Source organism: Podarcis cretensis, assembly GCF_951804945.1.
Source record: "Podarcis cretensis genome assembly, chromosome: 7".
NCBI lineage: Eukaryota > Metazoa > Chordata > Lepidosauria > Squamata > Lacertidae > Podarcis > Podarcis cretensis.
The window spans coordinates 69,828,869-69,852,569 of NC_137176.1; the positions used below are offsets into that span (position 1 = coordinate 69,828,869).

The following is a 23,701-nucleotide window of genomic DNA, read 5'->3' on the forward strand; positions in this document are numbered from 1 at the left end:
TGGGATCAAATCAGAAACCGGGGCAGCTTCCCTAAATCAGGTGTACCTTTATAGTTTGGATCAAAACGTATGATTTAGGACAAAATTAAAGCCAGATTTCATAATTTTAATTAGAGTTTTAAATGTAAATTATTTAGTGTTCATCAAATGTGACTTATTTGAAATGATACCAGGAATGTAATATAAAAAATATAAATGCAGGGCGCCCAATCCACACACAGTGTACTGGGCCCAGGAAATCTTGTTGGCATACCTGTTCATACCGCAAGGTATAGTATATATTGTTTAAAATACATGTTGTATGTAAGTATAAAATAAAATGCCTCTTGTTTCTAGTTTGTGGCTAATACTGTATTTCAAGCTGAATAATCCCTGCTTTGCTTTTTTTAAAGGTGCAGAAGATGAAATAGGCCATGATATGCAATATATTTCTCCAGAATCTTACGTTCAACAAGATGATGATCAACAGCAGGGATGGGTGTCATGGGCCTGGTCGTTTGTACCAGCTATTGTGGGTAATGATGATGAAGAGGGAGACTTTCTTGGAACAGATGATGGAACAACAATGAATCAGCATAAATCGCCAGCAGTTAAAGATCCCATTGTTTCTATAGGATTTTATTGTACAAAGGCTACTATTACCTTCAAGGTAACATTTAAAAAAACGAAAACCATAAGTATATTTCTAGTCATTTTTGCTAAGTGCTCGGACAACAAAAATAGATGGCAGTATATGGTCATTAGTTCTCATTGCGGAAAACAATGTATGCTGGTTCACATATAGTTGAATACCTTTAACAGTGCAATCCTACATATGTCTATCCCCCTGTTCCCCATGATTCCTACACATGTGTAGATCATCTGAAAGCTAACTTTGTTAGTTTTCAGATGATCCAAACGTGTAGTAATCAACTTTAATGCTTCCAGTCAAGGAAGCTGATTGATCATTGGGTGTTCACAGTAGATCTATGTTCTACTCTGGGGATATGAAGAAGGAAGCAAGTATATTTTCTCCCAGAGCACCAGTCTCAAAGCAATGATTCTTCAACATCAACTTCGTTGGACTGTTCATGTTGTGAAGATACCTGATGATCGTCTTCCAAAGCAACTACTCTATTCCAAACTTAAAAATGGAAAGCATAATGCTGGTGGTCAGCAAAAGAGGTTTAAAGACTCTCTCAAGGCAAATATTAAAAAATGTAGTATGAACACCAACAATTGGGAAACACTTGCCTATGAGCGCTCCAATTGGAGAACAGCCTTTACCAAAGGTGTCATGTGCTTTGAAGACACTTGAACTCAGGACACAAGGGAGAAATGTGCGAAGAGGAAGGCACGCTTGGCAAATCCACACTGTGATCAACTCCCGCCCAGAAACCTATGTCCCCACTGTGGAGGAATGTGTGGATCCAGAATTGGCCTCCACGGTCACTTACAGACTCATTGTTAAAACTGTGTTTATGGAAGACAATCTTACTCGACTGCAAATGATCGCCAAAGAAAAAAGAAGAATGTTCTACTCTGGGGCTATGAAGAAAGGAGCGAGTATATTTTCTCCCAGAGCACTCACATTCTTCACTATCCATGGATTTGTTCATACCTTTGTTATTTTGTACAGTAGTTGCCTGATCCTGTCAGTCACTTCTTACAGCAGACTAGTAGGATGAGCCTGCCCAGTTCAAGAGGAAAATGGCACTGCAGCACTTTAAAAAGATGTTTTATTTATAATCTAACATGGAACCCAGTGGCCTCAACTCTAGTTCGGATATTATTCCCACTAAATCTCATAATAAACTGCTAGTGTATATAGCGTCCTTTGCTGAAGTAGGTAAAACCCATTAAAGGAGACTTTGTTTTTATTCTTGTGCATTTAGCATTATACATTACAATAATTTTACCACATCCTAACATCTTGAATGTTATATTTTTTACACTATAAAATGGTATGCATAAGAGAATTATGCTGGCACTTAGAAGGAAAACATTAGAATTCATTGTTCTGCTTGAATGCTAAGAATGTATGGAATTAATTTGTGGTTCATATTTTGGTCAAAAACAAGCTCAGGTTTCTGCATTAGCATTCTGAATAGCTGATACCACTCCAGCTTAAAAAAAAAACCCATGCCAAATTAAATGTTGCATTTTCCTAATAATGTCGAAAATTGTTCTTGCAATGTTTGAGTTCTTTTAATCAATTAATTGCTTTTCCTCTACAATGATTGCAGACAGCTGAAGGGTGGGTTTTTTAATCCTGTTTTACTTGAGCATTTGCTTTATAGAACTTAGCTTCAAAACAGCAACCATGTGTACACACAGTTGGAAATAGCTAAGTAATGAGAGCTTCTAGGAATTTTATGTTATAAGAAAATTAGAAGGAATTACTTCAGCAGTTAAAGATGCCAGAGTTAGGAGCTCTTAGGGCTAAACATTTAAATGTTTCATTATTTTGCCCTTGTTTAATGAATGATGTTGAATAGTCAAAAGTGCACTATTGATCTCTTTTTGCTGCTTTATTCATGGTGATCAGAGCATAGACAAAAAGGTAGTATATTTACTTATGATTGAGGTTTGCAAGGGTTGCTTAAGTACATCCATCTTGTGAATTACTTCCTATGCTATTATAATAAACTGTCAAGTTTATTCTCTCAAGTTCATAAACTGAGTTGCACCTGCGTATCTGTTAGATTACCTTTTTATTCATTGTTTATGTAACCGAGAAACTAAAAATGTTTCAGTGTTGTTGTTTTTTTAAAATTGTGCCAGTACATAGATTAAAGTTGTTATTTTCTAGTGTGGATAATATATTGCAGCTGTTTTAGTGCACCTGTTTCCTGCCCAATCATAATCACCAATAGTAAAATTTAATTTGTCGTCATCTTTTCTACACAGTAATAATAACTTATATGTAGCTAATACTAATGTTGACTAATGGTAAGTGTTTGGCATATTGTTACACAGCTCACAGAAATGCAAGCCGAAAGTAGCTATTACAGCCCACAGAAAGTAAAATCCAAAGAAGTAATATGCTGGGAGCAAGAAGGAACTACGGTAGAGGTAATTTTCCATTACTTCTGTATATTTATACTAGATTTCTTGGCATCAGTATTTATTTCATCAGAATCATTACTTTGTACTGGCAGTTACAGTATTGATTTTATATTCACTCATTATTGGATGGCTATAATAAAAATATAACTGAAATAGAGCCATTCTTGGACTTTAGCTGTAGTACTCTAGGCAGTAAATAATAAGCTCTCAAATCTAGTGTACATTATTATTGTTCTTTTACTTCATCTGTTTCTTAATTAAGTGCAAAAACTGACCACAATATTCCTGCTTATACATTCATCCACATAAATATTAATTTTGGATAGATAGGTGTGCATTTATTTATGTATGTATTAGATTCAGACCCTGCCTTTCGTTCCAAAGGTGCCTAGGGTGGCAAACAAGGCATAAGACGATAAAAACATACTTTAAAAATCTTAAAAAACAATTCCAGACTGGGAAAATCTCAACTTAGAAGATTTCCCAAACATCTTTCGCGTGCTGTAAATCTTGTATATGAACAAGCTGAGAATCTGACACGCACAGAATTATAGCGGTTCTGGCCTTCACATCCTGTGACTCCCAAGGACGCGTTGGTGCTGCAGGGATGGGGTTCTCAATCACCCCAAACAGTCTCTGATTCTGCAGCAGGGCCTTCATCTTAATAGACCAAGATGCATAATTGTCACTGGTCAAGAGGGGTGGAGAAGGCAGGCTTTCCTTCTTGACATCCATTTTGAGTCCTTGCATTGACTCTCAAACACAAGCCTCTAAAATCCAATAGCTGGCTTGTTTACACTCTGTGCACCTGGCAGCAATAACACTGGCCGCTTGGAAAGTCCCCTTTCACAGTTCCTTTGTAAAGGCCTAGACAAAACACGAGCTGTTTGTGCCTCTTTGGGCATAGCCTGACTTCCAGCCCTTATCTTGAAACTGGCCTGCGTTGCTAAGCAACCACATTCCTTTCCTTGGACAGGAAAAACCACAGGAATGTTTGGAATGCAGACTCTTCTCTCTCGGAGCTGTTTTTCCCAAACGTTGCTCCCATGAAGCAGAGAATTAATCCATCTGCATTCACACTCTTAAGCCCGAAAATCTCATACCTGGGCTCCGTAGCTTGGCTTTCAGCTTCTTCTGGTCAGCTTCTAGCTGCAGAGAAGCAGCCTCCATCTCAGGCTCCTATGGAGAGGGATGAATACAGTCTCCTTGATGCAGACTCCCATGGATCGTAGCAACCGTCAACTGCTACCAATGTCAGAATTCAGGCTCGGTCAGAGGTATGTGCCTATCTCTCCAGGCACCGGCTGAATTCCTTTGACCTCCCTCCGGCGACTCCCGGCAGTAAAAACACACGAGGTCCGTTCCGGCGATTTTCCTCAGGCTGTGAGAAAAACACACCAACTGCTCTCCTCCTCCCTGCTCTCCAGCATATCCCCAGGGAGGGGAATCAGACTCAGACAGAAATGTAACTACATTGCTTTTATTCCTGTCTTTCACTTCAGTACAGAGAAAACATGTCTGCTCTCACCAACAAACAGAGAGAAACTCCAAACTCCACCCATGTACATCCTGTACAGGTCATATGACACACACTGAGCTAACATCCGGTGCTCAGTACAGAATGGACTGCCCCTTTGTTTCCATGGCAACAGTCACACACATCCTGTTTGGCTTTCCAGCCACAAGCAGCTGACTTGGCTGCTGGTGCCTTTGCTTGCTGCAGCATTGCTGCTTTAGAATAACAGATAGATGAGAGTCTTCAGTAGGGGCCGGAAAGACAACTTAGACAGTGCCTGTCTAATATTCAAGGGGAGAGAATTCCAAAGCATAGGCTTGGAATAGCCTTGATTCTCATTTTTCTCTTCTGTCCTTGTCCCTTGTCCCGTTTGTTTTCTTTTCGTTTAGATTGTAAGCCTGTGGGTAGGAAATGTCTCGTTTTGATTTTATGTAAGCCTCTCTTGGAGTGGAGTGCAAATGCTATAAAAAAATAAAAAAAATAAAAATAAAGGCAACAACATGCAAGTTAGATAGGTGAGCCCAACAGTGTGTTGGTTCTTGACTAGAAGCTTAACTCTCTTCCGGTTTCTTTATACACACTCAGCATGTTAACATTTCTCCCCCCCCCCCCCCCCCAGGTCCTCATGAGTGGAGAACCTTTCTTCGATTGCCAAATAGGCTTTGTTGGTTGCCAAGCTCTTTGTCTCAAAGGAATTATGGGAATTAAAGATTTTGAGGAGAACATGAATAGAAGTGATGCGGTAAGTACAAGTTACGCTTTGCTAGCTTGCAGGCGTGCTTTGTTAAAAGAGGGCATAAAATATTTTTAGAATTTTTCAGAAGAACCCCAAAAGCCGCATGACTGGCTCACACAAAAAGGACAGGTAGTTGTGTTAGCCGAATTAGACAAACCACGAGCCTCGGCTCACATGTAATACTAAGCCAAATCATGGCTTAGCTCTTGATAGTGTGGCAACAGCAGATCCGGGGCGGTGTGGTAGGGAGTGAAGAAGCTGCAATTTCCAGCTGTATACCAGCAAACTTGCTTGTTCATGCTTAGCTGCGGTTTGGCTTATCATTGTGCAAACAAGACCATGGTGGGGAGGGGGGAACGGTTTCTTCAAATACCATGTTTATAAAGAAGAAATCAAATAACATGTTCTTTTATTTGTTATGTTTTGTTACTATCTTTCTATTCCTACTGATATATTTTTCCCCCTTTTGTAAAAGGAGGCCTACTTTTTCAACTGTGGTGAAAATCTGAGCACAAAAGGGATGACATACCTCACCAATTCACTATTTGATTACAGAAGCCCTGAGAACAATGGTGTCCGTGCAGAATTCATTTTGGATGCAGCCGCTCATAAGGTCTTAAATAAGTTTTCTTTTAAAATTTTGGATTTATGCTCAGTGTTCATATCCTGTCGCTTATTTTGTTCACATCTATGTTCAGCAGCTCTGATTATGGAGTCAGTGTTAACACCTTATTTCTACTAAAGTATTTTGTCACTTAATGAGTAGATGAGTTATGTCACAATGAGCTGCTTGAATTTACTTTTATTCCACATTTTACTTGAATGCCCAGAGGCCATAACTAATTTAGACCTTAGTCTTCTTAAATTAAGCCTTATTGAGCTAAGTTGGAAAATGATTATTCGATAGCTGGGATAGCTCAGACTCTTAATCTTAGAGTCATGGGTTTTGAGCCCCACGTTGGGCAGAAGATTCCGGCATTGCAGGGGGTTGGACTAGATGACCCTCGTGGTCCCTTCCAACTCTAAAATTCTATGATTCTATGACTGAACCACTTTTAGGGCTTCCGCTGGGATAGAAATTTGAAGAGTACCCGTATTTTTTGCTCTATAACACGCACCCGACCATAACACGCACATAGCTTTTAGAGGAGGAAAACAAGAAAAAAAATATTCTAAACGAAACAGTGGATGTATGATTTTTGTGGTTCATGCTGTGGCCACAGACATGTGATCTGACAGGAAGTTTGGAGTAGCCCAATGCAAAAATCCTGAGGATCCATGTGGATCCATGCTTTGTAACCACGTTTTTGCACCACTGCGGCCCCAGGCAACAGTGGGTGCGTGATTTTTTTGGTGCAAGATGTAGCCATGGACATGCTATGTGATCTGATGGTGAATTTGGGGTGACCCAGTGCAAAAATCCTGAGGATCCATGTGGATCCGTGCTTTGTAACCACGTTTTAAGTGGGGAGGGAAGGAAAAGCACTCAAGGGACAAGGAGCACGCGTGGGGTGTGTGGAGAAGGATGCTGCTAATAATGCAGAAGAGGGGTTTAAGGGGAGAAGGAACACGCCTGGGGTGGGTGGAGAAGGATGCTGCTAATAATGCAGAAGAGGGGTTTAAGGGGAGAAGGCTCATCTCCTCTCCCACTTTGCTCCTTTAAAGCAAGCAGGCTCTGCTTTTCTCCCTCCTCCCCGCTCATCCCCGGCTTAGCGAGCTGAAAAACTTTGCTGCTATTTAGCGAGCTGAGTAGGGAGCAGAGAGGGACAGAGAGCCTGCTTGCTTTAAAGGAACCAACCAGACAGGAGACGCTTACACGAGTGTAAGCGGCTCCTCTCCTCTCCCGCTTTGCTCCTTTAAAGAAGCAGGTCCTCTGTCCCTCTCTCCTCCCCACTCAGCGGCTCTTCTCCCGCTTTGCTGTTTCAAAGCGAGCCACGGAGGAGGAAGGAAGGGGAACCATGGATCCTCTGCTCACGACTGCAGCAGATCCCCCCTGCCACCCGTAGGCATTCCCTCCATAACACGCACAGACATTTCCCCTTACTTTCTAGGAGGAAAAAAGTGAGTGTTATGGTGCAAAAAATACGGTAAATAGATAAGAGTCAGTCTTTAGTAGTGGGCAAAGGCACAGAGTGTTCAGTCTGGAGAAGAGAGACCATGGTTCAAATCTCCTTCAGCTATGAAGCTCACTGGCTAATTATTGAAGAGTTTATCTCTTTCAGCATAAGCTACCTTTAAAAAGTTGTTGTGAGTAAAAATGAGAGACCTGAGAAAGCTGCCTTGAGCTTCTTGTAAGCAGGGCAGGCACCTGATAAAAATGAACATAGCCTTAAGGCTTATTCCTGCTATAAATTTTTGTACTCGGGTATGTGTATCAGAGTACAAATTGCTCAGGGTCGTATTCAGCTATGTTTTACTCAGAGTAAACCCATTGAAATGTATTAATATTGACTAAGGTCCATAAATTTCAATGGACTCTGAGTAAAACAGCCTCCAAGTTTTCACTCAAATATAAAGAGGTAGCAGAGGTAAAATTAGATACTTCTTTTAAAATATTCAGTAGTATGGCTCAGATCCATTCCTAGTTGCCGCTTGCAAGTACTTTAGAGAGCTGCAGTTGATAGGAAACTGTGAATCTATACTCAAGTCTAAAATGCTGAAATTAATACATTAAAAAGAGATCAATTCTTTAATCCTTAGTGTGTCTGCACATTGAACTGGATTATTTGGTTTCTCTGTTTTTGTTTTTTAATGAGATGTGCCCTTGTGAATTGGACTAAAGGTCCATTTAGTCTAGCTTCATGCAGTGGTAAACCACAACAGCACAAGCAGGGCAAAAGCTTGTAAACTGCAGCCTTCTTTTGCTGTGGATCCCTAGCAACTAGAATTCAGTAGCATACTTCCTTTGAACATGAAACTTATATATAGCCACTGATAGATTTATCCTCTGTGAATTTGTCTAATCCCTTTTTCAAGCCCTCTAAGCTTGTGACCATTACCACATCTAATGGAAGTGAATTCCATAAATGAATGATGTGAATAAATACATTATTTTGTCTGACTTGAATCTATCAATTTCATTGGATGATCCTGAGTTATAGTACTATGAAAGGGAGAAAGACTAAACTTTTCCCACACCATACATCACAACATTATGCTGTCCCTTTAATTGCTTTCTCCTGAAACAAAAAAGCTCAATCTGGTTTAGCCTTTTCTTGTAATAAAAGTGTTCAGCTCCAGAGTACCGTATTTTTCGCTCTATAGGATGCACCAGACGATAAGATGCACCTAGTTTTGGGGGGAGGAAGACAAGGAAAAAAATATTTTGAATCCCAGAAGCCAGAACAGCAAGAGGGATCTGGCTTCTGGGATACCGTGTGGCTGTTCTGGCTTCTGGGATGACCGCGCCAAGCCACTTCAGGGCAGCAGGATGAAGGCTCCCCCTGCCTGAAGAGGCTGCGTGTGGCTAATGCAGAAACCAGGATAGGCACGTTGCTGAAGGGGTGCTGCGCAGATAGGGAGAGCTGCGCAGCGCCCCTTCAGCGAAGCAGGAGGAGGAACAGAAGGGGCTCTGTTCTACCTCCCTTACTTTATAGGAGGAAAAAAGTGCGTCTTATGTAGCAAAAAATACGGTATTCTGGTTGCCTTTTCTGTGCCTTTTATAGCTCTATGATACCTTCTTTGAGTTGGGGCAGTCAAAACCACACACAATTTTCCAAATGTGGCTGCACCATAGATTTCTACAAGGGCATTATGATATGGGCACTTTTATTTTTAACCCCTTCTTAATGACATCTAACACAAAATGTACCCTTTTCACAGGTGTAGTGGTTGATGTTTTGACTGAGCTGCCTGCCACACAGCTCAAATTGTTTGCTGGTTAGTCATCACCTTTTTGCAAAGTTAGGATTTTTTTGCTGCCTTGTTTTACACTTTTTCATATTGAGCTGCAGTTCCCATTTTGCTGCCCATTCACCTAGTTCACATAGATTCTTTCAGAGCTCTTTATAGTCTGGTTGGGATAAATTGGTATTATTCATTAATCTGGCCTCAACTCACTGCTCATTCTTAAATCCAAATCATTTCTGAGCAAGTTAAAAAGCACTGGTCCCAATACACAACCTTGTGGGGCATCACTCTTTTTTTTTTATAACTGTGTGTTTATATTATATACTTTTTTTTAGTTTCCTCATCCTTCACAGAGCAGGAGAACAGAGAAACACTGAGAATTCCATGTATCTCATTACTGCCCAATAAACTCATTTTGTTAAAGCTGCCAATTCTCCTTTTATTGGTAGTAATAATAGATTCCATTTATTTAAATGTCAACCTTCATGTCTAATGACGTGATTAGAATGTTACTTACGACTCACTGCTTCCTAGGAAGACAAGAACAAACAAATACCCACTGAGTCCAAATAAATCTGATTGTTTTCTAGCTAGATGTCCTAAAATGTTTCGGAAGTTGCAAATGTTAGATATGAAGTTTGCCCTAGTCAGCTGGTTTACTAGTGAGTGAGAGGTCAAGCTGAAATAATTGACTCTGCTAAAGATACTAATTAACTAGCTGCTTTGGAAAAGTGGACAAAACATCCAGAAGAGTTATAGATGTCCTTTTGTGTGGTCTAGTCTAGATGTTGCATTAGCTATCTGAAGGATGAATTCTTTGGCTAACCTCTGTCCTTTGTTTTGATAAGGTTTACCATGTATTCATGCACAAACCCAAACAAGTATATATCTCTAGTACTTGACTATAGCCCTGATACCATTGGGTTGTAATCTCAAGATTCTTTCTTAAGAGAACATTAGTTGTATGTACTTTGCTTTGTTGGTAGGAGATGTACACAGAGATAGCTGGAATGCAGAGGTTTGGGGCTTTCTACATGGATTATCTGTACACAATGGAAAGCACCAGTGGCAAAGGTACTTCATTGCTTTGTTTGCTTACTTTTTGAATAACAGAAACAAAGGCTTCTTCAGAGGCACCTGACAGTCCTTGACCGACTGTCCTCAGATTTACCTTTTTGACCTAATTTAAAATCTGGATAGACTTGCTGAAAATTTTGAATTCTAGCGTGCTTGTTTGCTTATATACCCTTTTTCTGACTTTGCCCTAAGAAATACAGCAATGTGTGATTTGATATGACTGCTTTGCCCGTGTGCTTTGTTATTGTACAACGATTTAGCTTGAGAAAATCTGGGTTCAAATTGCTGTTCAGCAGGGTTGTTGTGAAGGCAAATCTGGAGGTGGGCAGAAGAGGACCCTTGCTGATTCTCTTAACCCCTGTGCTATACCTTGCTGTTCAGCAAACATATTTTAAAGCAGCTTTGCAAGCTTTATGCTGGCTTAAAGGAAATAATCTAGTCTGCAAAGGAATAAACTGTGATGATGGTGGTGATGATTAATTAAATTTGTATACTGTCCATTTAAGATGATAGGGCAGTTTACAACATTAAAATGCAGAATGAGAACACAAAATACCTAACAAAAACAAATAAAAGCAAAGCAGTAACTCTCTGGGAGAGCATTCCATAAATGGGGAGCCACCACAGAGAAGACCCGTTCTTGTGTTGTCACCCTTCAGACCTTTTGTGGAGGAGGAACACGAAGAAAGGCCTCAGGTGATGATCAGAGAGTTTGGGTTGGTTCATATGGGGAGATTACATTAGAGAAAGACTGTGCTCGCTTCGGCAGCACATATACCGTATTTTTTGCTCTATAAGACGCACCAGACCACAAGACGCACCTAGTTTTTGGAGGAGGAAAACAAGAAAAAAAATATTCTGAATATCAGAAGCCAGAACAGCAAGAGGGATCGCTGCGCAGTGAAAGCAGCAATCCCTCTTGCTGTTCTGGCTTCTGGGATAGCTGCGCAGCCTGCATTCGCTCCATAAGACGCACACACATTTCCCCTTAAATTTTAGGAGGGAAAAAGTGAGTCTTATAGAGCAAAAAATACGGTACTAAAATTACATTAGAGAAAGACAAAAGCTTCTCTTCTGTGTGTTTATATTATAGTTACAACCAGTGCTTTTTTTTCTAGAAAAATAGGTGTCGGTACTCACCGTGAAGTTGTTACAGTGAGTGCCACACTTTTTAACAACAAAAAAGAGGTGTGAGTACTGTGTACCCTTGAGTACCCCCTGAAAAAAAGCATGGGTTGCAATATTACTTACAGTGGCATCCTATGCATGTGTAAGCAGCAGTAAATAATAGATGCCTTCACAGTATTAGGGCAGATGAATATGATCTGCTTTATATAAAGGGCAGGAGTCTAATAATCTCTCCAAAGTCAAGGTCCTTCAAAGTGAAGGACATGAAGAAGTCTTGGGCTTCCTTGCTTGCTTTCCGCTTCCCTCTATGAGGAGGAGACTGGAAAGCTCCCATTTCTGTTTTAGGTTAACCAGAATTTAGAGCCCTATCTGAACTATGCTCTTAGTCCACCTCAGTGTGCAAGGCTCTGCGTGATCAGAGCACTCATGCTTATGGGTGTTCTAATTCTGTGGAGTCCCTGCACATGAACAGGGGTTTGCATGTTGGGTCTTCTTTGTAGACAACTGTGTTCAACGTGAAGCTGAAGGAGGAGACTTGATATGTTTGGGGCAGTACTAAAGGCATGGCCCTGCTTTCAATTAAGTACAGCATTCCCCATATCTGAGTAACATAAATAGGGTGGGAGCATACAGTGGTGGGAAACTTTTCCTAGCCCAAGGGCTGCATTTCTTCCAGGGGTTGCATGCCACTGGTGTGCAGAGAAAGTCCTTCCAGGGGCAGAGCAACAGATGGATACATTCCATCCATGCAGAAGTTAGAGATTTCTGCACCCCCCCCCCCATTTCTTTGTCTTCCAACAAAGCAAACAAGAGGCATTTTCACAGCTTGAGAGCACATTCTGGCCAGGCAGAAGCACTAAGGAGGGTACTGAGCAGAGCCTGGAGACAGCCTCAAGAGTTAGAGGGAGAGGCCTGGAGGATCCACATTTGACTCCCAAGCCTGAGCTTTCCCAACCCTGACTTAAACATGTTGTAAATTGTGGTTAATCTTGACTGTGACCAAAGTTCTAATGAACTTGAAATCAAAGCAGCTTTCTCATCCCATTAAGTGGTTATTTAAAAACACAGCTGAGTTGGGGTTGGCAAAAAAGCATGTGCACTATGGATATGGGTGGTTTAAAACCCTGTCTCCAATTTTGAGCCTTCAGTTTAGTTTTCAATTCAATATTGCTATTCACCGCCTACTTCATCTTTCCTTCTGTAATGGACATGAAGAAGGAAAAGTGGGCCTCCCTGTGAAAATGCATAGGTGATCTTGCTTGTATTAGTTTATCCTGAAGAAACAAAGTGCAGTTAATGCTATTGTGTGAGTGTTTATAGCTAACCACTGATAATTGCAAGAAATTGTTTTTTCATAGGTGGTTTTTTCTGTCTCTACCATTGTCCCAATTTGTGTTAGAAACTGAGATATGAAAGCTAGGAGTTAAATGGCACCTTAAACCTATATCATGGGTGCAACAACGGAATGTCTAGGCACCCTTTTTTAAAATAACAATAATACAAAGCTGAAAATGAATGAACTGCTGCTAAAATCTTATATTCATTTTTCACGTGGTCTAGTTCTCATCTGAAGTCTGCAAAAAGCAAAGCCATGCTTCCCCTGCCCACCCCCTAATATTCTTAAGAGAGTGGGGAGGCAGAAGGTCCTCCTTTCCTTCCACTCTGCAGTTTTTATCTGAAATCTTAGGCGCAGTACTGAGGCCAGACCTCAGAAACTGCTTGCGTTAATGAAATTCCATGTAGCAAAACACACCTAGAACATTGGGAGTTTCAAACGCTGGTCCTAATGCACATATTAACTATCTGTAAATGTATATATATTGTAGTTTTAGTGTCTGGAAACCAGCCAGATGTGACTTCAGTAAAGAGTGAAGACTTTGGCCATGTTCAGGAGATGTCTACAAAAACCCTTATTGTGGGCCCTCTCAGTCTTCGGCTTGATAGCAGTGCAGTGCACAGGATTATGAAAATGATTGTTTGTGCTCTGGAACATGAATATGAACCATACAGCAAGTCTAAGCAAGGTATGTCGTGATTTAATTCTTTCTTCTTTCTTCTTTTTTTTTACAAATAAAGTAGGAGAGCTTCAGTGGAAAAATGTTAACTGCAAATCATGTGTGTGCGAAAAAAAGGAAAGATTGGTAGTGGTTTATTTGAATCTTTTCATTGTTGTCTGTGTAAGAGCCCAAACAGAATCCGTTTGTGGCACTGCTGATCTGACCAGTGTGGTGTTCGATTATAGTAGCCATTTACAGCACTTTTTGAGAGGGAAACTTGGCATGGGGTCAGCGGATTGGGCTCTGACTCCACTCTGATGAAGATCAAAGACTTCTTGGTAAAGTGGGTGGCTCCCAATCAGATTTTTACTCCTGCCTGATTGAAGCAGTCATGTCACCTTTAGCTCCCATTTCCCCCACTCCTACTCAGGCTAGTTTCTTGAATCTTTTCTTTATCTGTTTCCTGTTTGCCTTCCCTCCCTCCCTCGTTTGCTATCCCTGCTGAAAAATACTTTACATAAAAAGTTTTCCTTTTCAACCCACCCCACCCCTCTGTTAGTTCTGTTAGTTCTCCTAGTTCCATTGGTTGTTACTATATTTGGGGAAAGTGGATTCCTGTTATTTCCTTAATTATGCTGTCTCCATGGGCTGTTTGAGCTTGGCAGGTCTGCAAAACTTTCTCAAAGAATCTCTGTTCTTGTCTCATGATCACGGTAGAGTCAGAGCCCAATCGGGTGACCCCCATGATGCCATTTGAGATCCACACTTCAGATGAGTACCAATTGTACTTTTTTAGGAAACTGGAGAACAAGCAATCTCTAACATAGGAATATCTTATTTACTTATTTAGCTAGTGCTATCACACTTTACAACGAATAAGAGGTCCCTTCCCCAAGAGCTTTCAGTCAATTTAAGAACTGTCACACAGGGCATAACCAAAAAGCAAACAACAACTCAGAACATCTGAAGAAGTGTTCATGCACACTAAAGCTCATACCAGTAACAAACTTAGTTGATCTCTAAGGTGCTACTGGAAGGAATTTTGTTTCGACTACCGCAGACCAACACAGCTACATACCTGTATCTAACCCAGAACTAAGACAGTCCCCACCCTCAGGCTCACAGTCTAAAAGGATGTGGCACATGAGGAAAAATGGTGGTGGAAGGGAAAAGCAAGCTCAGGCAGAAGTTCTTCAAGTTATAGTTCTTATAACACAGTTATGGCGTTCTGTCTATGTGGAATCTGGCTTTCTAGAAGAGCAGCAATACCTCACCAATGTCCGTGGCAATTCTGTCTGTCCTGCCCATTCTTCTTCCAGATCAGATTTAGGAACAGAGCAGGTGACAATGTCCAGGCCAGAAGGACAGGAGAGCTCCTGCCGCACAGTTCTTCCCTTATACAGCTGACTTGATGGTAGTTAAAATGAACTGTGGTGACAATTTAAAGGCAAATATATAAAGAGAAAGGGACGCGGGTGGCGCTGTGGGTTAACCACAGAGCCTAGGACTTGCTGATCAGAAGGTTGGTGGTTCGAATCCCTGCGATGGGGTGAGCTCCCGTTGTTCGGTCCCTGCTCCTGCCAACCTAGCAGTTCGAAAGCACGTCAAAGTGCAAGTAGATAAATAGGTACCGCTCCGGTGGGAAGGTAAACGGTGTTTCCGTGCGCTGCTCTGGTTCGCCAGAAGCAGCTTAGTCATGCTGGCCACATGACCCAGAAGCTTTCTGCGGACAAACACCGGCTCCCTCGGCCTAAAGAGCAAGATGAGCACGCAACCCCGTAGTCATTTGCGACTGGACCTAATGGTCAGGGGTCCCTTTACCTTTATATAAAGAGAGCCAGTTTGATATTCCTTGTGGGAAATGCAACAATGGAAATCTCTTTGCCCTTTTGACATTTAGAGGAGCACAGAGTGATCAAAAAAATAATAATAGTTATAGTAGTAATTATGGAAGACTATGTACATTCCCATTGATAATTATGTTAAATTTGAGTAATTATAACTTATTACAGATTCTGTAGATGGAACTAAAGCTATGCCAAGCCCAGAAGAAGTAGCAGCTTTGGAAGAATATATTCCAACTCGGATCACAAACTTCACAATTCTGAAATGCACTGTGACAATCCCTATGGCTGAATTCAACTTGCTGGGCCACTTGTTGCCTGTTATCATGGGTCAAAAGGTACTATAATGTAGTCTGTCATGAACTATATTTGGAATTAAAACGTATGCACCCAGTCAGTTACATATGCTTATTTCATATACGTTATTTTAGTGTGTATATATTTGCATACATGATAGACTGATTTTAAAAAAAACAGACTGTGCAAACATCTAGAATGAAAAACTTTTAAAAGTTAGATTTGGAAATGTTGGGCTATATTTTTAAATGTATGGGGTGTTACATTAATTTGGCTTGTATTCCCCCCCTACTATATTCCCCGAAGAGTTCAAGCAGCCCCTTAAATACTACAAATCTTCAGCCTTTGCGTCCTCTGCCTTGTATCCAAATACTGGTGGACAAAATGGCCCTGGAACACTCCATGCCAATGTATGCTGAACAGCTTGTGCAGACCGTCAGCAGCCTTAGCCAGCCATCTGATAACTTACTTCACTATTGTTACTCACACTGCTATCTTAAGGTAAAACATTTTCAATACTTTTTTTAGTTCATTGAAAATTGCTAAGACTTCTTAGAAACGTTATTACAGAGCGATTCTAATTCTGGCAGGGAAGCAGCAGAGTGGAAAGGAGTGGCAGATCATCCACCACATTCCGAGTCCTGATGTGGTTCTGGTTTTCTGTTCACTGTTCACTGTACCATTTCCAAGCTTGTGCAACTGAGGACTCAAGGATCAGGTCTCTTGGGTTAACAGCAGGGCTTTGGATACAGTAAATTCAAAGGCTCTGGCGTCCGAGACCTGACCTTGGGAGGCCCTTCTTTATGTTCCCCCCTCCATGAGAGGTCTGGAGGGAAGCCACACTAAAAAGCCTTTTCCGCAGTGGCTGCGTTTGTGGAATGCTCTCCCCAGGGAGACTTACCTGGTGCCTTCATTACATAACTTTAGGCACCATGCAAAAACTTTCCTCTCCTCCCAGGCCTTTGGCTAATTAAGCAATCTATGTGGGGGAGGGGGTTATTTTTGTTTTGTTACTATGGTATGTACTTTTGTGTTTTTATATTGCAAACTGCCCTGTGATCTTCTGATGAAGGGTGGTGTAGAAATTTTTAATGATGATTATGATGATGATGATCATAATCATCCCAGACAGAAGCCCTCTGTTTTGCAGCTACTACAGTGGTACCTCTGCTTCTGAACTCAATTCATTCCAGAGGTCCGTTCTTAACAGGAAACCGTTCTTAATCCAAGGTACTACTTCTCGGTTGGCGGAGTCTGTAACCCGAAGTGTTTGTAAGCCGAGGTGTTTGTAACCCAAGCTACCACTGTTTTGGCAGTAGCCCTCTATCTGCTAGGACAAACCTGGTGCCTCCACCATGGTGGAAAACTGCCATGGCACTCCTTTCTACCAGCAGAGGCTTATACTGCTGCCCCCCATAAGCCATCAGTGTGGGTTGTTAGGATTGCACTGTTATACTGACATCATGATAATATCATGTAATTGTAATACTCATTGTGGTTTAGATTTGTTAATGTTTAGTCAGTTGTTTTAAGTCAGTAGGACATACTGTTCCTGTGATATAAATTGTGTGCATTTTCATAGAAACATGATTTTCTATCTTACATTTTTCTTGGGGATAAAAAAAATTGGCTTAAAATTGACATTGGTTTATATTAAAGTAAAATAATTTGTACTGATATTTTTTGTTACTGTACAGCTTGATGTTTTGGTTTGTTTCAGATATTTGGTTTTCAGGCAGGGCTGTCATCACTGGATATTAATGGGTCTTACAACTCACCAGTTTCAGTTGTTTCTCCATTCAGTACTGCTGTTTATGGCAAAATGCTTAAGCTTCCTAACTACTGGTGAGTATTAAATGCTTCATATTCACAAGTACTCTATGTCTGGGTGCATCATGGGTACATTTTTATTTTTACTGTTCTGTACTACATTGCATTATACACCTCTCCCTTTCTCTAGATACATGCACTCATACAAATATATACAATATCTGTTTATTAATTTTCTGCATTAATATGTTTTAAATATTGCTGTCTCTGACCACATTGCTTAGACTGCCATTACCGAAAGTGTTCTTTTTCTTGTTAGAATTTTAGACCAAAACGTTTGCTACTAATGCATGGATATTGCTATAGATTTGTTTTCATTTGTTCTGAAATGAATACCATAACTTATAGGTTGACACCAAGAAAAATGTGTTGAAGATGTCTCTTCTCATTCAACAGAGTATCCCTTAGCCCTGAGGGCTGATGCCAGCTGCAGCAATATCTTAAGTAATCTAGAGAGATGTGTGTGTTCCTTACTCATAGCATCTGTGAATGATATTTTAATCCAGATATTAGTAGTACTTTGCCATATTTTCATAACTGTCACAAAAATCTTGCAATGTACTCATTGACCACAACCTCATTTTCTTCATATTTTGTATGAGTCTTGTCATATTTTGCTTCATTGGATAGTTCTTGTTTTATTGAGTAAAACCTTTGTCCATTCAGGTCTGTAGACAAATTCTGCTGTAAGTTTTGTTACAATATTAGATATTCAATGGGCTATTTCTGTATAATGACCAATAACCACATTTGAACTTGAACAAATAGTAGCAGTTTACACTTGAACAAATGCTGCCTATTTAATTTTCTTGCTCATCTGTTTCATTGGAAACAATTAATTAATTCAAAGTGATTGCTTTCTATTCAGCTACTTTTCTTTTCTTAGTAAAGGAAATGCTTCAGGCATTCAAGTTTTTGAAATTATGTCAAAGCTGAAAATAGTATTTATCTTTCTTGTGATGTGTATGAATACAAAAACTATATTCCAGTGGATTTCAGATCACTGCACATACATGGATCTGTGTGTGCATGTAACATCTTTTTTTGCCCAGGTGTTTATAGATTGCTGGCTTGTTTTGCCAATCTTTACTGTGCTAAGTAATTTCTTACTTCTATTTTGATTGTTTTAATATAAGTCATGTTGTATACTGCTTTGGTATGCACATGAAAAGTCACATAGAAATCTGTTTTTATAAATCAATAATATATGTATATGAATGATTAATTCATATTGGTTACTGGTATCTTAAAGTTAGTAAGAATAGTGCAATGGAGAAAAACATTCCCAAGCTGTAACAGATGCATTAGTTAAGCAGAGGGAGAAATTAATATAAAAAAGGTTTAACCTGACGCTTGTAGCTAGTGCAGTGATTAAACTGGATTAAATCATTGCCTTTTAATATATGCATGTACAAATGTGTGTGTGCATGCACACAAACACACATACAAACATTAAATTGTACTATGAATGTAAACTAAGACCAAAATATAATAATTTGAGGATAATGAAGTAGAAACAAATGAATACTGCAGCCACATTGTTAAATGAAGTGCAGTATGAAGTGAATAAAACACCAGATGAAATACATCAAATAGCACTTGAACTAAATCGAAATCAGCATGCGGACTGAGAGCTTCATTGAAGTCATGAAATGAGTGGGAACTAGTCTGGTAGAATAACCTGGTAATATCATTAAACTTCCACTCTTTTTTTCCTCCCAAAAAATTATAGCACCTGCTTTATTTGGATTTTGAGATTTCACATTCCAGAGTTGCCTAAAGTGCACACATCTGATGATACATATGTTCTATATACACAACAGGTCATAGTTTTTAAAAACAAAGACACTTTATGAACTGTTATGGAATCCCCTAGGTAGTATGTTTTGAATTAGCAGTGAAAATCTCAACTTTATTTCTGACATAAATCTGCAAAATAGCTTTCATTTTTCTTGTTTAAAAATAATTCCAAGCGATATACATCCAATATATGGTATTACTGTAATATTTGCGCTTTTCAAACTGTATTTGAAAAACTTGGATAACATACTTCATTGCCTAGATGAAATAGCGTCATTAGAAAGGAGCAATATTAACTTGTTTTTAAAATTAGCATAGAAAAAAATAGTTCTGTAAAGTGTACTACTTGCTACTATAGCTTTCAGTGCTAAGATATACTGAATATCTCAGAACAATAAATAATGTTTACAGATATGACTTCATTCTCAGAATGATAACACTTGCCGTACTAATTCCACATTTTATATATTTGAATTTTCAAATACTAAGTTCGTATTTTGCAGGCAAGAGAGTTGCTCCCCCATCAGCTATTTGAGTGCTGCTGCTTAACAGAAGTAAAGTACCACCATGAGAATTGTTTTCCCAGAGAGGAAAATTTTTCAAGATACTGTATTTTTCCATGTATAAGACTATATTTCCCACCAAATTTTTTAAGGTTAAAATTGGCGGCTGTCTTATACATGGAATGTTTAAAATATTTTTTTCTTAATTTTGGGCTCAAAAAATAGGAGTCGTCTTATACTTGGGGGGGTCTTATACACGGAAAAATACGGTACATTACACCTACCAATACATAATGACAAGGGAACATCTGAGTAAAAAATTGGATTATTTTTTGTTTCTCCAAGGAAACAATCTCAGGGAAGAGACATGTCCAGGATGTTTAATAAGCTTTTGGCTCTCTTGAAATGAAGCTTGGGTCCTTCCAAAACAAAACATCTTTTGACTAAACTTTTAAAAGATGCAGCCTAGGTTCATCACAATGATGCCAACTGCGGTTAAGAAGTGATCCCCACACCTTGTTACGTATCAGTCTTATTCAGCTTTAGTTCCCCGTGCTGAGGAATGCTGGGCAGAAGCATTTGGTCTTTCAAGATGCTCACATTAAAGACTCCATTACTATTCAATATCATATAATTAATCAAATACATTTTTTCATTCCATTCCAGGCTCTCTCACTGATCTGAGGAATTGTTTGGTAGTATACCTTACATAAAGAAATTACCATAAGTTTATAATTATTATTTTATTCATTTATAACACTTATAAATACTTCTACACCATTTTCTACTGCAAATTCAATATTGATAAACAATATATCAACACACTTAAAGTAATTATGGAATCTTCCAAAATCGGTAAGGACCATCAGTTAAAAATTAGTTGGTCTTATGTTATTTTTCTTAACGTTTGGAAAGCTAAGAGTGCATGTTTCTTAGGTTCATTCACAAATTTTAGCTCAGTGAGTAGTCATCTTCTGCTTGCTGTTGCTGGACTGAAGCCCAGAAAAGAGAGACTACTTCCTCATCCTCAGATTCCAGGTTTTTGTTTTTCTGTGCAGCCTTGAACATTTTCTCCTGGTCTCACATAGCAGATAGAGTTACAGTAATTTTTCCTCTGAGACTACAGCTTCTAGCTTTACTGTGCATTGTTATTGTGTAGTATTATTCTTTGAAATAAGGAATCTGAATATCCAGGTCTGATAATTTGAATATTTTTGACAAAACCAAATATTCCAGTTGTTATAGCCAAATGATCATATTATTCTCTTAGGATTATGCCGTATGTTAGGTTTTTAATGTTTAGTTTGTAAGTTAAAACATGCTTGGTGTTGCAAAATATGTTTTTGGTACTGGTGTACACAGTTGGAAGGTCAGCAGTTCGAATCCATGTGACGGGTTGAGCTCCCGTTGATCTGTCCCAGCTCCTGCCAACCTACCTGTTTGAAAGCATACCAGTGCGAGTAGATAAATAGGTACCACTGCGGCGGAAAGGTAAATGGTGTTTCCATGTGTGCTCTGGTTTCTATCATGGTGTTCCGTTGCACCAGAAGTGGTTTAGTCATGTTGACCACATGACCCGGAAAGCTATATGTGGACAAACACCAGCTCCCTTGGCCTGAAGCGCCATTGACTAGACTTATCCATCCAGGAGTCATTTACCTTTTAACCTTTTATGTTTACACAGTTGGAAAAATGTTTTTTGGTCTCCCTGAGATGTCTCCCCATGTTAAATGTGAAGCTGCTCTCACACCAGATTCCTAAAACCATTTTTATTTCATAGTGGTAGTATAATATAAATCAGTATATTCATAGTGGCACACAGTTTTTCATAAAACTAGTTGGCTGAATGATAGCATATTCTACTGCATTCCCTTTTTTAGTTTGAGTTGCTTCCTTATCCTAAATCTATTTAGTTAGAAATGTGTCCCACTGATCTTGTCTAATCCTCTTTTAAAGCCATTCAAGTTGGTGGCCATCACTGCCTCTTGAATTTCATAGCTTAATTTTATGCTGTGTGAAGAAGTATTTTCTATTGTCTGTTCTGAATCTTCCAACATGCACCTTCACTGAACGCCCCCGAGCTTTACTACTGTGAGAGAGGGATAAAAATTCTGTATTTACCTTCTCTGCTCCATGTATAATTTTACACCTTCATCATGTATTTTCTGCCTCTAAACCAAAAAGCAACCAAACTTCGTAGCCTTTCCTAATAGGGGAGTTGCTACATCCCCTTTATTATTTGGGTTGCCCTTTTCTGAACCTTTTCCAGCTTTACAATATCTCATTTTCAAGTGAGGCGACCAGAACCGTGCACAATATTTCATGTACAGTTGCACCATAGATTTCTATAGCAGCATTATCATAGTGTTTTCAGTCCTTTTCTGAATGATCCCTAGCATTGAATTTACCTTTTTCACAGCTGCCACATACTGGGTAGACATCTTAATCAAGCTGTACATTACAATCCCAAGGTCTTGTTCCAGGTCAGATACCATTAGCTTCAGACCCCATGGGGGTATATGTGAAATTTATATAGTTTTGCCCCAGTGTGTATCATATTACATTTCCTTTCTTTGAACTGCTTTTGCCATTTTCTTATTTCACTCAAAATGCTGTCCATTTACTCAATTTTGAGAGATCCTTTCAGAGCTCTTCACAATCTATTTTTGTTTTAACTATGCCAAACAATTTGGTATCATAGGCAAACTTCTGACTTCTCAGCCCTAACTCTAGATCATTAATAAACAAGTTAAAAAGCACAGGTTGCAATACTGATCTTTGAGGGACTCCACTTTCTACACCATTGTATTGGAAGAACTGTAATATAGAATAGATTTGTGAGCAAGAAGCAATAGCTCCTTTCATGAAATATCCATGTGGATTTTCAATTGTGGACATGTATTTTAGTTACCGTATTTTTCGCTCTATAACACGCACCTGACCATAACACACACATCGTTTTTAGAGGAGGAAAACAAGGGAAAAAACATTCTGAATGAAACAGTGGATGTATCATTTTTGTGCTTCATGCTGTGGCCACAGACATGTGATCTGATGGTGAATTTGGGGTGACCCAATGCAAAAATCCTGAGAAACCCTGTGGATCCATGCTTTGTAACCACGTTTTTGCACCATTGCAGCCCCAGGCAACAGTGGGTGCGTGATTTTGGGGGGGGCAGGCTGTAGCCATGGACATGCTATGTGATCTGATGGTGAATTTGGGCTGACCCAATGCAAAGATTCTGAGGATCCATGTAGATCCATGCTTTTTAACCACGTTTTTGCACCATTGCAGCCCCAGGCAACAGTGGGTGCGTGATTTTTGGGGGGCAGGCTGTAGCCATGGACATGCTATGTGATCTGATGGTGAATTTGGGCTGACCCAATGCAAAGATTCTGAGGATCCATGTAGATCCATGCTTTTTAACCACGTTTTTGCACCATTGCAGCCCCAGGCAACAGTGGGTGCGTGATTTTTGGGGGGCAGGCTGTAGCCATGGACATGCTATGTGATCTGATGGTGAATTTGGGCTGACCCAATGCAAAGATCCTGAGGATCCATGTGGATCCATGCTTTTTAACCACATTTTTGCACCATTGCAGCCCCAGGCAACAGTGGGTGCGTGATTTTGGGGGGGCAGGCTGTAGTCATGGACATGCTATGTGATCTGATGGTAATTTGGGCTGACCCAATGCAAAGATCCTGAGGATCCATGTGGATCCATGCTTTTTAACCACATTTTAAGTGGGGAGGGAAGGAAAAACACAGAAGGGACAAGGAGCAGGAGAGGGGTGTGCAGAGGGAGGAAAAGAAGGCAAAAGTTTTCCCTCACCTACCCACCCAAGCCAGCCAGCTCCCGCTCTCTCTCTCTCTCTCTCCCTCCTGCATGTTTTCACTCTGCTTTCCCCTCTGCTTGCCTGGAGGGGAGGGGCTTTCCCTGCTCTTTGTTCCGTTTGAGCAAACACAGCAAGGAAACAGAGGTGGGTGGGCAGTAAGACCCTGAGGCAGAATGCCGGAAAGCAGCCGCTTCCTCTTTTCAGGTTTCCCTTCTAGGAGACGCGCGATTTGATTTTTG

General features: G+C 40.0%; 1 protein-coding gene across 6 annotated transcripts in view; it reads left to right on the forward strand.

Moving 5' to 3' along the window:
- The window catches only part of VPS13B (vacuolar protein sorting 13 homolog B), a 398,969-nt gene that overhangs the window by 84,008 nt on the left and 291,260 nt on the right, over positions 1-23,701 (forward strand). For all 6 annotated transcript variants that reach the window (XM_079984696.1, XM_079984699.1, XM_079984695.1 and 3 more), the window contains exons 8-16: positions 393-649; positions 2,959-3,054; positions 5,184-5,306; positions 5,776-5,913; positions 10,136-10,223; positions 13,181-13,378; positions 15,364-15,533; positions 15,799-15,993; positions 17,213-17,337. In XM_079984696.1, the coding sequence (XP_079840822.1) occupies positions 393-649; positions 2,959-3,054; positions 5,184-5,306; positions 5,776-5,913; positions 10,136-10,223; positions 13,181-13,378; positions 15,364-15,533; positions 15,799-15,993; positions 17,213-17,337 (1,390 nt within the window). The remainder of the gene's footprint in view (positions 1-392; positions 650-2,958; positions 3,055-5,183; positions 5,307-5,775; positions 5,914-10,135; positions 10,224-13,180; positions 13,379-15,363; positions 15,534-15,798; positions 15,994-17,212; positions 17,338-23,701) is intronic.